Raw genomic sequence first — 14867 nt, forward strand, 5'->3', positions numbered from 1 at the left:
AAATGCACGACCGCCTGTTGCAGGTCCTGTACAGGCCTTTCTGGATACAGATAATGTTCGACTGCTGCCCTGGCCAGCACATTCTCCAGATCTCTCACCAATTGGAAACGTCTGGTCAATGGTGGCTGAGCAACTGGCTCGTCACAATATGCCAGTCACTACTCTTGATGAACTGTGATATCATGTTGAAGCTGCATGGGCATCTGTACCTGTACATGCCATCCAAGCTCTATTTGACTCAATGCTCAGGCGTATCAAGGCCATTATTACAGCCAGAGGTGGTTGTTCTGGGTACTGATTTATCAGAATCTATGCACCCAGATTGTGTGAAAATGTAATCACATGTCAGTTCTAGTATAATATATTTGTCCAATGAATAGCCGTTTATCATCTGCATTTCTTCTTGGTGTAGCAATTTTAATGGCCAGTAGTGTATGTTCAGGAGGTAAAATTCCATGTACCATCAACAGACACAGATAACTGCAGAAAAACATTTATAGCTTTTGGAAAGGTTCTTTTATTACAGAGGACAAGGAAGGTAGGGACGGAGGGGCATGTTGTTCATGCCTACTGTTCATAATTAATCAATTGTACTGAAAAATATATGCAGCAGCATTACTAAAATTGCACAGTAAAAACAATTTTATGAGGTCAAAAATAAATAAGTAATCAATAACTAAATAGTAAATAAACCACTTAAAAGAAAACCACCTACAGATTCATTTAAGGTTTTCCTCCATACCACACTTGAATCCTGTTTTCCTTGGGTAACAGCCCAGAGACCCCACTTAGTTTTTAAATTGTCAAAATGTCAAAGAAGGTAATCTGAGCACTGTGAAGCCACTTTGCCAATTCATATTTCTGTCCATGGGCTGCCTTTATGAAGTGTAGTCATAAACAGTGTGAAAAGCTTTTAAAGATGTTACAGTGTAGGATGCGCTAAGAAATAATTGTTAACAATAAGTTAGGTACATTGTGACACATATTTAAGCGACCCACCAGTTGCAATTAGTGTCAGTTGCATAGCATAGGTGATAGCTCATAAGACTGCTCAGCCTTTGGTTTAGGTTTGATTCTTCCTACTGTCCAATGTCTAATTTTTGTATTGTTCTCAAATTCAGTTTTATAAAACTAAACAAAGAACATGTTTGGTGACACCGTCTGTGGTGGCCTGCTTGAATATGTGTGCACAACAGTCTGATTGGCTAACTTCAATGCTAATTAACATGGAAACAATGCAAAATATTCAGTTTATTTCTTAGCAATTGTTCCTGAATAGAGTCTCCCTTACAAGCTTATCAGACTTGACACCCAGTATAATCAAGTTCACTTGTTTTACAGTGCTGCCTTTCACAAATTCTGAAGCAACATGACAGTGCTACTAGAAACAACATCCCACCTCCCAACGGGCATCAAGATAAGAAACACTACCCCTTTTTTTCTTTAAAAAAAAAAAGTTGCAAATGATCCGCAAGTACTTTTATTAAATCAGCTCTTCCATCCTAAATTTCTAATATACAAATTGTATTTTTTTTAAATCTCAGATATTTGCTGACTACAAGGTGTAGAAGTTCTGGTCCCAACAGTAAAGCTGTAATCATTTCATATTACAATCCATCATAGCAAAGATAATGTTTTACAAGTTACATAATTGAATATTTTCGTTTGTGGTTTCATGTATTACTACAGTCTAAAGTTAGGCTCCTTTCACCAACTTTCCTGGTTATTGATACTCTTAATGTAAAATTACATCTAGTTTAATAAATTTGGTACATCCCAACATATATGCACATTGTTCGGGTTTGTCCCGTATCAGTCGGTCTGAACAACAGGAAAATAAAAATGAAGTGAGTTGATAGTATGAACTGTAAACGAGATATGCTTGCATGTACTTGACTTTTTTTCAGGTGGCAATGAGAAATATCCCATAAAATAATAACAGAAGCCACACACTGTATCTTTGTACTTTTCTGGAATGTATTACCTGATGTTTGTCAAATTCTTCTCTCAGTATACTCTCAGCACCATAGGCTCTTATGGTAGTAAGGCCTTGCAGAGTTGCAAGAAGATGAGTAAATACGGGGCTCTTAGCTGAAATGAAATTATAGCTTGTATTTATTTGCAGGAAAACCGAAATTTAACACTCAGAATTAGAAATAAATATTTAAAAAAACTCCATATGATGCAGACTACCTACAGTGCATAATCAGTCAATAGTTTTATAAATTACTTTTTTTAAAAACTGGAGACACCTGACAATGAAACAGAGATGAAAGTCAACTAACACTACAGGAGGCTTTAAATGAACTGACAGTGATTGTGACAACAATTACACAGTTCTAATTTATACCAAAACTATATCTATGAGATTGAATCGGACCACTTAGATTTTGAAAGTGTTATATTCTGTTAAATTAAAAAAAAGTTAGCACATGAAAGTATTTTTAAGGTTACACAACCATATAACTTCTATAGATGAATTTCAGAACTCAAAGGTGGAGGAGAAATTGGTCCATATCACTGGTTTGATGACAGGATAAATTGAATATCAAGTTTAGAGACAGTCATGGACTGTAATGATGTTTATTGGTAGTGCTTGAATGTCTGAGTAAATCTATTAAATGCTGGTTTGAATTTAATCATTTATTTTCAGTTTGAATGCGTGCTCACATTATTTATTTGTTTCCATTAAATTAGGTGGTAAGTGAAACTGAAATATTGAGTTTCATTTGTGCCACATCTACAGTCTGGGAACTGCATCTGATTTTGTGTAACTGTATTAAATAACTCTCCTAGTAAAATTTTAGTTTCTCTGTAAACACATACAGGGTGAAAAGTATTTAAATCGACAAACTCTGGGAGGTTGCAGGAGGTATCAAAACAAATACTTTTCCCTAATGTCATCTTTTCCTATGAGGATTATTTAAACTGGCGGAGGCCGTATTATGCTCTTCAGTTGTTAAAGGTTGTATTACGCTCTTTAGTTGTTAGAAGGCATATTACACTCTCCAGTTGTAAGCAACTGCTGTCCACCAGTGTAGTAGTGCATTGTCTCTGTTTACTAATGGGTGATACACCTGGAGTGAGTATACTGATATGGTTGGTGGTACTACATAGCGCACCACAATAGATGAGCTGCACAATGGGTTTATCAACAACAATATCCTAATCACCGTATCCTGCATCATACAACCTTTTGCTGCTATGTACTGACGTCTGTGTGAGACTGGGTCATTTAGCAGATTACCGAGACAGGGACGCAGTCACATGGTAAGAACGCTGCAGTTTGAGGAAGCTGTCTTGTAGCATGTGGAGTGGGATCCTTCAATCAGCACTCGTGCAATTGCACATAACATGCGAATGAAACAGACAAATGTAATGACAGTCCTTTGAGAGCAATTGTTACCTCCATTTCACTTACAGCGTGCCCACAACCTGGAACCAGTTGATTATCCACCCAGAGCACAGTTTTCACAGTGGTACCTGGAACAGTGTGAAATGCATCCTACATTTCCATCCTCTGTGTTGTTTACTGATGAAGCAACGTTCGGGCGTGATGGAGTCTTCAACATGCACAATTCGCATGATTGGAGTGAGGATAACCCACATGCCACAGTTACTATCGCTCATCAAGTGCGGTTCTTCATTAATGTGTGGGTCGGTGTTGTTCGGGACTGTTTAATTGGGCTGTATCTGCTACCTAGGCCATTAAATGGTAGGCACTATTACAATTTTCTCGCCAGAGCATTGCCAGAACTGCTGGAAGACATCCCGCTACCTACAAGACAACACATGTGGTTCCAACATGATGGGGCACTGACACATTTTAGTCCTCGTGTGCGTCGATTCCTGGACTGACGGTTCCCAGAAACGTGGATTGGCAGAGCTGGTCTTGTACCATGGCCTGCTTGATTCCCAGACATGTCCCTCTGGACTTTTTTTGTGTGGGGAGAGATGCACAACCTTGTTTATGCAACTCCTGTTGCATCAGAAGAGAATCTGGTTGCTCGGATAGTAGCAGCAGCAGGAACAATTCAGGATATGCTTGGGGTTTTGTGTGTCCGACAGAACATGATCCAATGGTGTAACCTTTGTTTATGTGTCAATGGAGGCATTTTTGAAAATCTATTGTAATTGAAATTGGGTTGTGTTAATGTGTTGTCTCTTGGTCATAAAAAAATGGAAAAGTGTTTGTTGGTTTCATTAATTTGTGCCAGAGAAATCTTCCTCTACTGGTTTAAATACTCCTCATAGGAAAATATGACACTAGGGAAAAATATTTGTTTTGATGTCCCCTACAACCTCCCAGAGTTTGTCGGTTTTAATACTTTTCATCCTGTATGTTTACTGCATATTTGTTCCTTTTTTGATAGGTAACAACGTGGAGGATACTAATAATATTTTTTTTTTTATCAGAGGATACTTTAATCCCATTCTATCACCATATTTGGGTTCAGTTATACACTTATGTAACTAAGTGTTCGTTATGTGCATAAAAATAATGGGCAGTAAACCACAGGAAACCTAAATCATGACAGCTGGATGAAGATTGGAGCTTCCATCCTCCTGAATACAAGACCACTCTGTTTAAAACAGTGCAAACCCCAATGTGTCTGCTCCCTTAGCTAAGTGGTCAGCGTGTCTGACTGCCATATAGCAGGCCCAGGTTTGATTTCCAGCAAGGTAAGAGATTTTCTCCACTCGGAGACTGTGTGGTCTGTTGTCCTTATCATGATTTTGTCATCATGGACGTGCAACTTGCCCATTGTGGCATCAACTGAAAAGATTAGCACATCAGCAGCTGAACTTCTCCTGGTGGGACCTACCAGACATCACGGTCATACAATCATTTCATTTAATTTTAGCCCTAGTGTACAATACCATTTTACAAGAAAGACATGTCAGATTGCAGACAGGCATGATTAAAAGACACTCAAATGTAGCTTTTGGCGCAGCCATCATCATTAATGAGACACACACACACACACACACACACACACACACACACACACACACACACACACACATACAACCACCAACTCCAGCATCTTGGGCCAGAATGCCACTGCTGGTGTTGGTGATCATGTGTGTGTGTGTGTGTTTACTGACAATGGCTGTGGCCGAAAGCAACATGTGAGTGTCTTTTAATCATGCCTGTCTGCAACTTGACAGATCTTCTTTATGGTAAGCAGCAAGATGTCTTTTTCCTACATTGTTGATATTCCTACCTGGAGTTTTCCATTGTTTCATTTTACAAAAAATTATTTAGTAAAATAAAGGCCACTGATACAATATTTAGTCATTTCTAACTTCCAGTCAGTGCAATCTTTTAATTAAACACTTGGTATATATGCCTCAGAGCTGTATGAGAGTGATCTGAACTCAAATGCTCATCTGTAGAAGTAAACTGTACTAACCCATGTAACAGGAGATTTAAGAAGAGCGAAACTGTTAGAAAATTAGAGTAATATAGAAGTGAAGGTAACAATTCATCTAATAGGATAGGCACTGAGTCTTCAACAAACACATAAACAGCACTGAAAACTTCACTAGCTTAAATCCTCTTTCAAGCTAAAGTATACATACACATATTAGGGATCACTCTGGCTGGGCTTGTAGATGGAGGTGTCGGACTATTGACAAATCCCTAATGTCAAATAATAGCTGCAATTCATTATGATGGTGGTGGAGCTTTTATCTGTGGGGAGGATGATTAAATATTGGTCTGTCTTGCTGAGATTGTGGATGGCTGTTCTTTCTTTGGTTGTGAAGTTTCTGTTCTTGGGAAAGGAAATGTGGAAGGATGGTGAGGCCACGTTAGAAGTAAGGAATTTGTAGAAGGTAACCAGAGGGCAGTTTGGTGGCAGAGGAGCATAAACCCACCACCTCAATCCATATATATCTAACTAATTACATCTTCACACATACCTCTTAGTTTTTGAGAAGATATACAGACAAATCTGAGGCAGAGCCAAGGGCAGCCACATGGCACCCTACCTCCTATGCTAGTACATGTATGGACCATCTGGATGAAACCTTCCTAGCCTCCCCATACTCCTGTCTTGTTTAGGTTCATTAATGATGACTTTATGATCTGGAATCAGAGCAGTGATACTCCCATTCCACATAGCTTCAACATACATTTCTCACATTTGCTTCGCCCAGTCCTCCTCAGGACAAAATGTCACCTTCTTGGACAATGACCTCCACCTCTCTGATGGCTCCATCACACTTCTGTCCACTAACTATCAACCATACCTGCATATTGACAGCTGTAATCCCTTTCACACCACTCCTTGATATTCTGATCATCCATCTACTGCACCTCTGCAGTGACTAGAATTCCATTACCCTGTATGCTGGAGGTCTCATCAAGTCTGCCTGAAGAAGCAGCCACTGGCTCCGAAAGTGTGCGAATCATGACATTCTTACAAAGATTCCATGACTTACCAAACGGGAAAGCGCTGGTAGATAGACACAACAAAAAAACACACAAAATTTCAAGCTTTGGCAACCAACGGTTGCTTCGTCAGGAAAGAGGGAAGGAGAGGGAAAGATGAATGGATGTGGGTTTTAAGGGAGAGGGTAAGGAGTCATTCCAATGCTGGGAGCGGAAAGACTTACCTTAGGGTGAAAAAAGGACAGGTATACACTCGCACACACATATCCATCCACACATGTACAGACACAAGCAGACGTATTTAAAGGCAAAGAGTTTGGGCAGAGATGTCAGTCGAGGTGGAAGTACAGAGGCAAAGATGTTGTTGAATGACAGGTGAGGTATGAGTGGCGGCAACTTGAAATTAGCGGAGGTCGAGGCCTGGTGGATAATGGGAAGAGAGGATATATTGAAGGGCAAGTTCCCATCTCCGGAGTTCTGATAGGTTGGTGTTAGTGGGAAGTATCCAAATAAGCCGGACGGTGTAACACTGTGCCAAGATGTGCTTGCCGTGTACCAAGGCATGTTTAGCTACAGGGTGATTCTTTCCGCCGTCCACCTAACCTTCGTAACCTCTTGGTTCATCCCTATGAAATCCCCAAACCACCTTCCCTACCCTCTGGCTCCTACCCTTGTAACCGCCCCCGGTGTAAAACCTGTCCCATGCACCCTCCCACCACCACCTACTCCAGTCCTGTAACCCGGAAGGTGTACACGATCAGATCACCCTGTAGCTAAACATGCCTTGGTGCACGGCCAACACATCTTGGCACAGTGTTACACCGTCCGGGTTATCTGGATACTTCCCACTAACACCAACCTATCAGAACTCTGGAGATGAAAACTTGCCCTTCAATATATCCTCTCTTCCTGTTATCCACCAGGCATCAACCTCCACAAATTTCAAGTTGACACCACTCATACTTCACCTGCATTCAACAACATCTTTGCCTCTGCACTCCCGCCTTGACTGACATCTGTGCCCAAACTCTTTGCCTTTAAAAACGTCTGTTTGTGTCTGTATATGTGTGGATGGATATGTGTGTGTGTGTGTGTGTGTGTGTGAGAGTGTATACCTGTCCTTTTTTCCCCCCTAAGGTAAGTCTTTCCACTCCCGTGATTGGAATGACTCCTTACCCCCTCCCTTAAAATCCACATCCTTTCATCTTTCCCTCTCCTTCCCTCTTTCCTAACGAAGCAACCGTTGGTTGCGAAAGCTTGAAATTTTGTGTGTGTTTTTGTGTGTTTTTTTATTGTATCTATCTACCAGCGCTTTCTCATTTGGTAAATGTTATTCGAGAAGATAGTTATTCCCAAAATACCCCATTATATATATATATATATATATATTCCAGAAGACAGTTATTCCCAAAATACCCCATTTTCAAGCTTAATAATGCAATTATTACTCTAAGACGACAAGTAATATGTTGAACCTAGTATTAGAGCTTTTTCATGGCTTGTATAAAAATTTCACTCCACCTGCTGCCTTGTACAGTATATGAAATTATATTTGTTTGTTTTTATTTACTTGGCATTAATTTATTTCTATATGTATCATTTACTTTTTTCTCATCTCATTCCATCTTGTCGATTTTGATTGGTTTTTCTGTCATTGAATGCCAGTCAATGAATAAACTATTTATTCCTCTTACTGATAGGCAATATTAAGTCAACTGTCTTGATACTCTTTGTGCAAACAACAGTAAAGGGAAGCATTATGTTACCAAAAATGTGACAGTTGTTGGTAGTTGAATGATCAGTGTAACTGACTGTCATGCAAATAACCTAGGTTCAATTCCCGGTGCTACCAGAGATTTTCCATTGGTGGGAAGACTGTAATGGAGTCCACTAAGCCTCATGGTGACAGTGGAAGGGCTACTTGAATAAGAAGTAATGCCTCCATGGTCTGGAAAGCCCATAAACGCTAGGAGAGAGGTGTGCTGGCCTCAGGCTCCTCCACACTACATCAGAATGACACCATATGATGACATATACAAGACATCTGGTTGGCATTACATGGTCCCCTGACTCTAGTCACAGAATTTCCTTTCTTAAAATTGTTGTCAAGAACAGAATTTAATTCTTGCAGTATCATGAAATAAATAAGAAAATCAGTCACAATTATCTTCATTGGCTCAGAACTACTCTGCATGTGCATGGGACTAATATAATGTTCACATTAATTCCAGCTCTGAAAAATTGTTGCCTCTGCCAGCTTATATCGATATACTATGTATCTTACTCACTCATTCCTTCCAGTCGTTTAATGTTCATTGACGACCTCAGATAAATTTTTCTCATAAACCAAAAGAGTAAACCCATGACAATAATAGGAATAAGATACACCCAGTTGATGACCACTGCTATAATTAGTGATCCACATACAGTCATAATAATCTGGAATTTACAAAAGAAACAAACAGTCAGAGAAATGATTGATCATGCAACATAATTATAAATGGTAAAACAGTGGAAAAAGACATTCAGATAACAGCACAAGTAGTGAAATGATTAAAAGAATTATATTCATCACATGTTAATGCATTTAAAGAGTGGAATGGATAATCAGAGGTGCTCTCTGTCTATCAGTATGTCTCTTATAAAGAGTCTCTTAGTACTATTAGGCAGCCTGATTAAATATTTGGTTGCTATATTTTTTTTTTTTTTCAAAAATTCATGAAGATCACTGAGATCTAACTCAAGGTCTCAAATCAAATCTCTGTTACCATATTACATGTCACACAATCACAGATATAAATGACACATCAATTATGAGATCACCACATGGTAACTATCTATAGTTAGATATTAATACTTCTTTTGATTATGGTGAAACACCAATGCTGAACTATATGTACCTTTGCACATGGTAGTTGCTAGTTACCAACTGCAGTCTTTTTTATTACTGGAACAAATCATAAGTGTAGTAATCAGCAAAATTCTGTACTTTCTAATGTGTAGTAGTTTATATGATCAAATTCAGTTTTGTCATAAATTCAAAAATAGAGTTAATTTTGATGAATATGATTTTTTTCAATTATGATGACATGAAAAAAAAACTAAGTATCATCAGTAAACCATTGATGTTAAGAGCTGTATTATATTTTCTAAGCTGTGGCTTGAATAATTTTGCAACACATTGTAGAAAACATCATATCTGTAATGCAGTTAATTTAAAAAAAATTCATCATGAAATACTAACTTGAGTAGCATCCAAAATAGCCTTTGGAAGAATTTCATCAATTGCACCCATGTCTTTTGAAAACCGATTCAGTATACGGCCTGAAACAGAATGTTTACAAAAAAAGTGAGTAGAAGCGTAAATGATACTGGAACAAAATGGTTCACATATTCAAATCACAGAAAATTTTTGTTTATGTGTCTGGTAATTATTAAAAAAATTACATTTTTTGCCTGATTAAATGAGACTGTTCATTTCTCTGTGAGTGCCACAAACCCATACTTACTGTGTCATTCAGGTTCAAGCATTATTTTCTATTAGGACAATGTTAGAACATAACCAGTCATAATGCAGTGTCCATGTTTCAGTGCCACAGAATTCATTGCTAATTACTAACTATTGTTCACTTGAAACTTATGATGAAATTAATGCTTAGTAACAAATGATGGCATTTTATAGCTAATATTATGGTATAATTTTATTATTTTGTCATTAATTATCATCTTATTCATAGGAGTAAAGTTAATAGTTCACAACAATAAGCAAGAGATGATAATTCATTCACTTTCAAAACTTAGTGGATAGTGTATTCATTGTAAAGAAAATCAAGACTGGTGATTGAAAAAGGAAAAGTATGATGTGAAAGAGCAAGAGCAATGGATTAATTATTCCAATACGTCCACTGCTAACAATAAAAATTCTATTCCTGAACAAGCTGTAGAACGTAACAGTGCTTATTTCAATGGTAAAGTCATCTTGATACCAAACACTGCACCAGTACTGGTGTCTGGAGATGATAACTAAGTTTCAGATATACTGTAGGTTCTAGCCATCCACAAGTTCATAATTTATGCTGCATTCCTCTTCTTTTCCTCTTTGTAATTCTCATCCACAGATAACTTCTCAACGATATTACTTTCACAGTTAATCTCAGAATTTATTGTCACAATTTTTGTTGACTTGTTTCTGCTAATTCATTGAATTCTTATTTCCTTCTTTGACTTTGATTCATTTTTGGTTTATTGGTGTTATCTTCAGCATTTAGTTATAGACATGAGGCCCAGATGGGGTGTCATTAGTACCTAAATATCTTAGTTGAAACTGTACACATTTTTTATCCATGATAGATGCTTGTCTTCTACAGATAATTAATAACAGACATCTATTACAGACAAACAATAATTTCAAATCTGGTATATTTAATTTCATGTGCTTGAACAAAATTTCTCATTACGTTGTGCATAACAGTATCAAAACCAAAATACAGTGTTAAAAATGATGAAAGATTGTTGAGTAAGACTGCACACTGCCACGGGTAATGTTGAAAAGCTTTTAATTTAAAATAATGAAACATAATACATGAGGCACTTATTGATGCTTTCGATGGTATCATAATAATATGAAGCTTTTTTTGGATATTCTTTTGCATTGCTTGTGGTTGCTGTCTGTCACCTTTAGCCAAAGTCTGTGACTTAACAGAAATCTGTATTACTTCTAAAGCCATTTACTGTACCACATTTTAACACTACCTGATATTTTTATAAAATGACTACCCAGTAAATGCAACATAACACTTATTGTTTTGTATATGACTTTTAGATAATTACCTGAAGGATTTGTGTTGAAAAACCGCATAGGTGCTCTCATCAAATTAGTAAACATTGTATCATGGAGTTTCCTTGATGCTTTAATACAGATATTGTAGAAGGTAAGAGAGCGAGTGAATGCAATGACAAGTAGTCCTACAATAATTGCCACATACATGTAAATAAGAGTTTCGGTTTCATACAATCCACTCAACAGACTATCTTGATTTGTTTCATTATTAGTAGTTACAAACTCCATTACATTAAATGTTTTATTTCCCTGGCTTGTCATGTTATTTTCAGTCAGTAACTCATCATAAACAGCAGAACTGTTCGTATCAAGTAAACTGTTCAATTTCTGCATATACATAATTCTAGTCTCTTCTTGTGTAGTCCTGAAAAAAAAAGAAATGGTATTTACTTTTTATGTTCTGATATCAGAATGTTAAGAATATTAATCTCATGACATTATTTTAAAACTTATATTTAATTGAAAAACAAAATTGCACTTTTTGATGCTGGAATTCCTTTTACTGAAATGGAAAGTAAAACAGATATATGGATACCTTCACACACATGATATCTGCATTGCAAAGCAGTATTTCACTGCAGCATTCCAGATACTGTACAAATAGAAAGACAATTGGGAATTCACTGTAAAGATTTCTGAAATTGGTTAAAACAAAATATTTATCTTCCATAAGGACAGAAGCTGAAGTAACACACCATACTTTGTGCCAAGGCCAGGGCTTGAAACCAGGTATCCTGCTGATTAGGCAGATGTGCTAATCACTGCATCACTAAGGCACTGGGGCTTCTACAGCTGGTTCAAGTTACAGTCTTGGCACAAAGTATGATGCATTACTTCAGCTTCTGTCCATATCGAAGGTAGAGATGACACTTTTATGTCTCCAGGAAAATGTAATTCCATTAGATCAAAATATTTCTAGTACGAGGTGCATTCAAGTTCTAAGGCCTCCGATTATTGTTGCAGTGCAGGAAGGAATTTGTTCTTCAAAACATTTTCGTAGGATGCACCTGTTACCGTAGTGCCCTTTGGAACGCAATGGGTAAGGATTACTCACCCGAAATCGATGAAACTGGCGTTACTTCTCGACGTAATCGCCCTGCAGTCGTACACATTTTTCACAACACTGACGCCATGATTCCATGGCAGCGGTGAAGGCTTCTTTAGGAGTCTGTTTTGACCACTGGAAAATCGCTGAGGCAATAGCAGCACGGCTGGTGAATGTGCGGCCACGAAGAGTGTCTTTCATTGTTGGAAAAAGCCAAAAGTCACTAGGAGCCTGGTCAGGTGAGTAGGGAGCATGAGGAATCACTTTAAAATTTGTTATCACGAAGAAACTGTTGTGTAACATTAGCTCCATGTGCGGGTGCGTTGTCTTGGTGAAACAGCACACGCGCAGCCCTTCCCGGATGTTTTTGTTGCAGTGAAGGAAGGAATTTGTTCTTCAAAATATTTTTGTGGGATGCACCTGTTACCGTAGTGCCCTTTGGAACGCAATGGGTAAGGATTATGCCCTCACTGTCCCAGAACATGGACACCATCATTTTTTCAGCACTGGCGGTTACTCGACATTTTTTTGGTGGCCGTGAATCTGTGTGCTTCCATTGAGATGACTGGCGCTTTGTTTCTGGATTGAAAAATGGCGTCCACATCTCATCCAGTGTCACAACCGACAAAAAGAAAGTCCCATTCATGCTGTCCTTGCGCATCAACATTGCTTGGCAACATGCCACACGGGCAGCCATGTGGTTGTCCGTCAGCATTCGTGGCACCCACCTGGATGACACTTTTCGCATTTTCAGGTCGTCATGCAGGATTGTGTGCACAGAACCCACAGAAATGCCAACTCTGGAGGCGATCTGTTCAACAGTCATTCGGCGATCCCCCAAAACAATTCTCTCCACTTTCTCGATCGTGTCGTCAGACTGGCTTGTGCAAGCACGAGGTTGTTTCGGTTTGTTGTCACACGATGTTCTGCCTTCATTAAACTGTCGCACCCACGAACGCACTTTCGACACATCCATAACTCCATCACCACATGTCTCCTTCAACTGTCGATGAATTTCAGTTGGTTTGACACCACGCAAATTCAGAAAACGAATGATTGCACGCTGTTCAAGTAAGGAAAATGTTGCCATTTTAAGTATTTAAAACAGTTCTCATTCTCGCCGCTGGCGGTAAAATTCCATCTGCCATACGGTGCTGCCATCTCTGGGACGTATTGACAATGAATGCGGCCTCATTTTAAAACAATGCGCATGTTTATAACTCTTTCCAGTCCAGAGAAAAAAAATCGGAGGCCTTAGAACTTGAATGCACCTCGTACTTACTTAAGCTTAAGTTACATTTTCCTTGATGTAGTGCCCTCAAATATTGAAATACTGCAACACCATTCATAAGTGTTAAAAATACTCTTCTATGACAACCATTTATCAAAAAATTCATTCAGTTTCTCCATTTCATTTTCCATCCTTTTTTCAGGATTCATAAAATAATGGCCCCTCAGTACCATTTTGCACAACATTAACAGGTAAAAATTATTAGGTGTAAGGTTAGGCAACTACAACGAATCCAGAATGAATCTTTCATTCATGAGTGGAATATGCAATGTTTTGAAACTTCCTGGCAGATTAAAACTATGTGTTGCCCATGTACTTGAATCTGGACCCTTGTATTATGGAAAGCTTCTGTGAAGTTTGGAAGACTGGAAAGAGGATCAGGCAGAATTAAAGCTGTGAAGCTAGGTTGTGACTTGTGTGTAGACAAGTCAGTAAGGTTTGAGTCCCAGTCAGGCATACAGTTTTAATCTGCCAGGAGGTTACAATTCCAGTGGGGGTTCCAATATATTAAAATAATTCTTGGCACTTCTGATTTTAAGTAATTATGACCAATGTGTGAGAGTACTGCCATGAGAAAATAATCTGTTTCCTGAATTTTTAAGGAATTTTGTTTCTGATAGTGTCCTGTAGCTGACAGTGGACCTCTACCTTCACAATTACTTTACCTACTTTTCTTGATATGTTTTTTAAATGTATTTTCTCATTTTCCATTCAGATGAGTGCCCTTTTATTTAGGGTTTATGGAAAAAGCACAGTTTTTCATTACCAGTGAATATGGTTTTCAAAATGTAGTCAGCTGTATGTATGGCTACAGCAAAATCAATTGTCATTGAGTCAAGCTTCCGTCTTCTCAAGCAACAGTGTTTTTGAAACCACACCTCTTTGGTGGTAAATTATAAAGCATTATAATCACTGTTGTTACAATTTCATGTGGTTTATGGCTTGAGAAACAATGTTTTTAATTGTTTGCCTGTCTGTCTAGATTACCTGATAAATGTAATATTCCCTTCAGTGTCCTCACTGTGTGTCATATACAGTGCTTGTTTATCGTTCACAACATTACATGTGATGCTCAAACACATCATGTCAGTTCCATAGGTTTCTAACCCATATACAGAGCCTCAGATGATGATTCTCACACTAACATGTGGTGTCAGCAGTTCAAATGCTGTTCCGAACATAATTCACTTAAATTAAATCGAGTGCAAACATTTGTCAACAGAGGCACTGATAACACAATTAATGGCATCTATAAAGAATATGGAATTGCCTGTATGCACCATATACAGTG

At 38.2% G+C, this 14867-nt stretch overlaps 1 protein-coding gene across 1 annotated transcript in view; it reads right to left on the bottom strand.

Annotated features, from left to right (window-relative positions):
• Positions 1–14867, bottom strand: part of LOC124594828 (ATP-binding cassette sub-family C member 4-like) — a 163273-nt gene that overhangs the window by 45731 nt on the left and 102675 nt on the right. Inside the window, exons 14-17 of the mRNA XM_047133275.1 lie at positions 11231–11604; positions 9645–9724; positions 8689–8839; positions 1985–2091 (exon numbers count right to left, since the gene is read on the bottom strand). Coding sequence (XP_046989231.1) covers positions 1985–2091; positions 8689–8839; positions 9645–9724; positions 11231–11604 — 712 coding nt within the window. The remainder of the gene's footprint in view (positions 1–1984; positions 2092–8688; positions 8840–9644; positions 9725–11230; positions 11605–14867) is intronic.

The sequence above is a fragment of the Schistocerca americana genome, chromosome 2 (assembly GCF_021461395.2).
Source record: "Schistocerca americana isolate TAMUIC-IGC-003095 chromosome 2, iqSchAmer2.1, whole genome shotgun sequence".
NCBI lineage: Eukaryota > Metazoa > Arthropoda > Insecta > Orthoptera > Acrididae > Schistocerca > Schistocerca americana.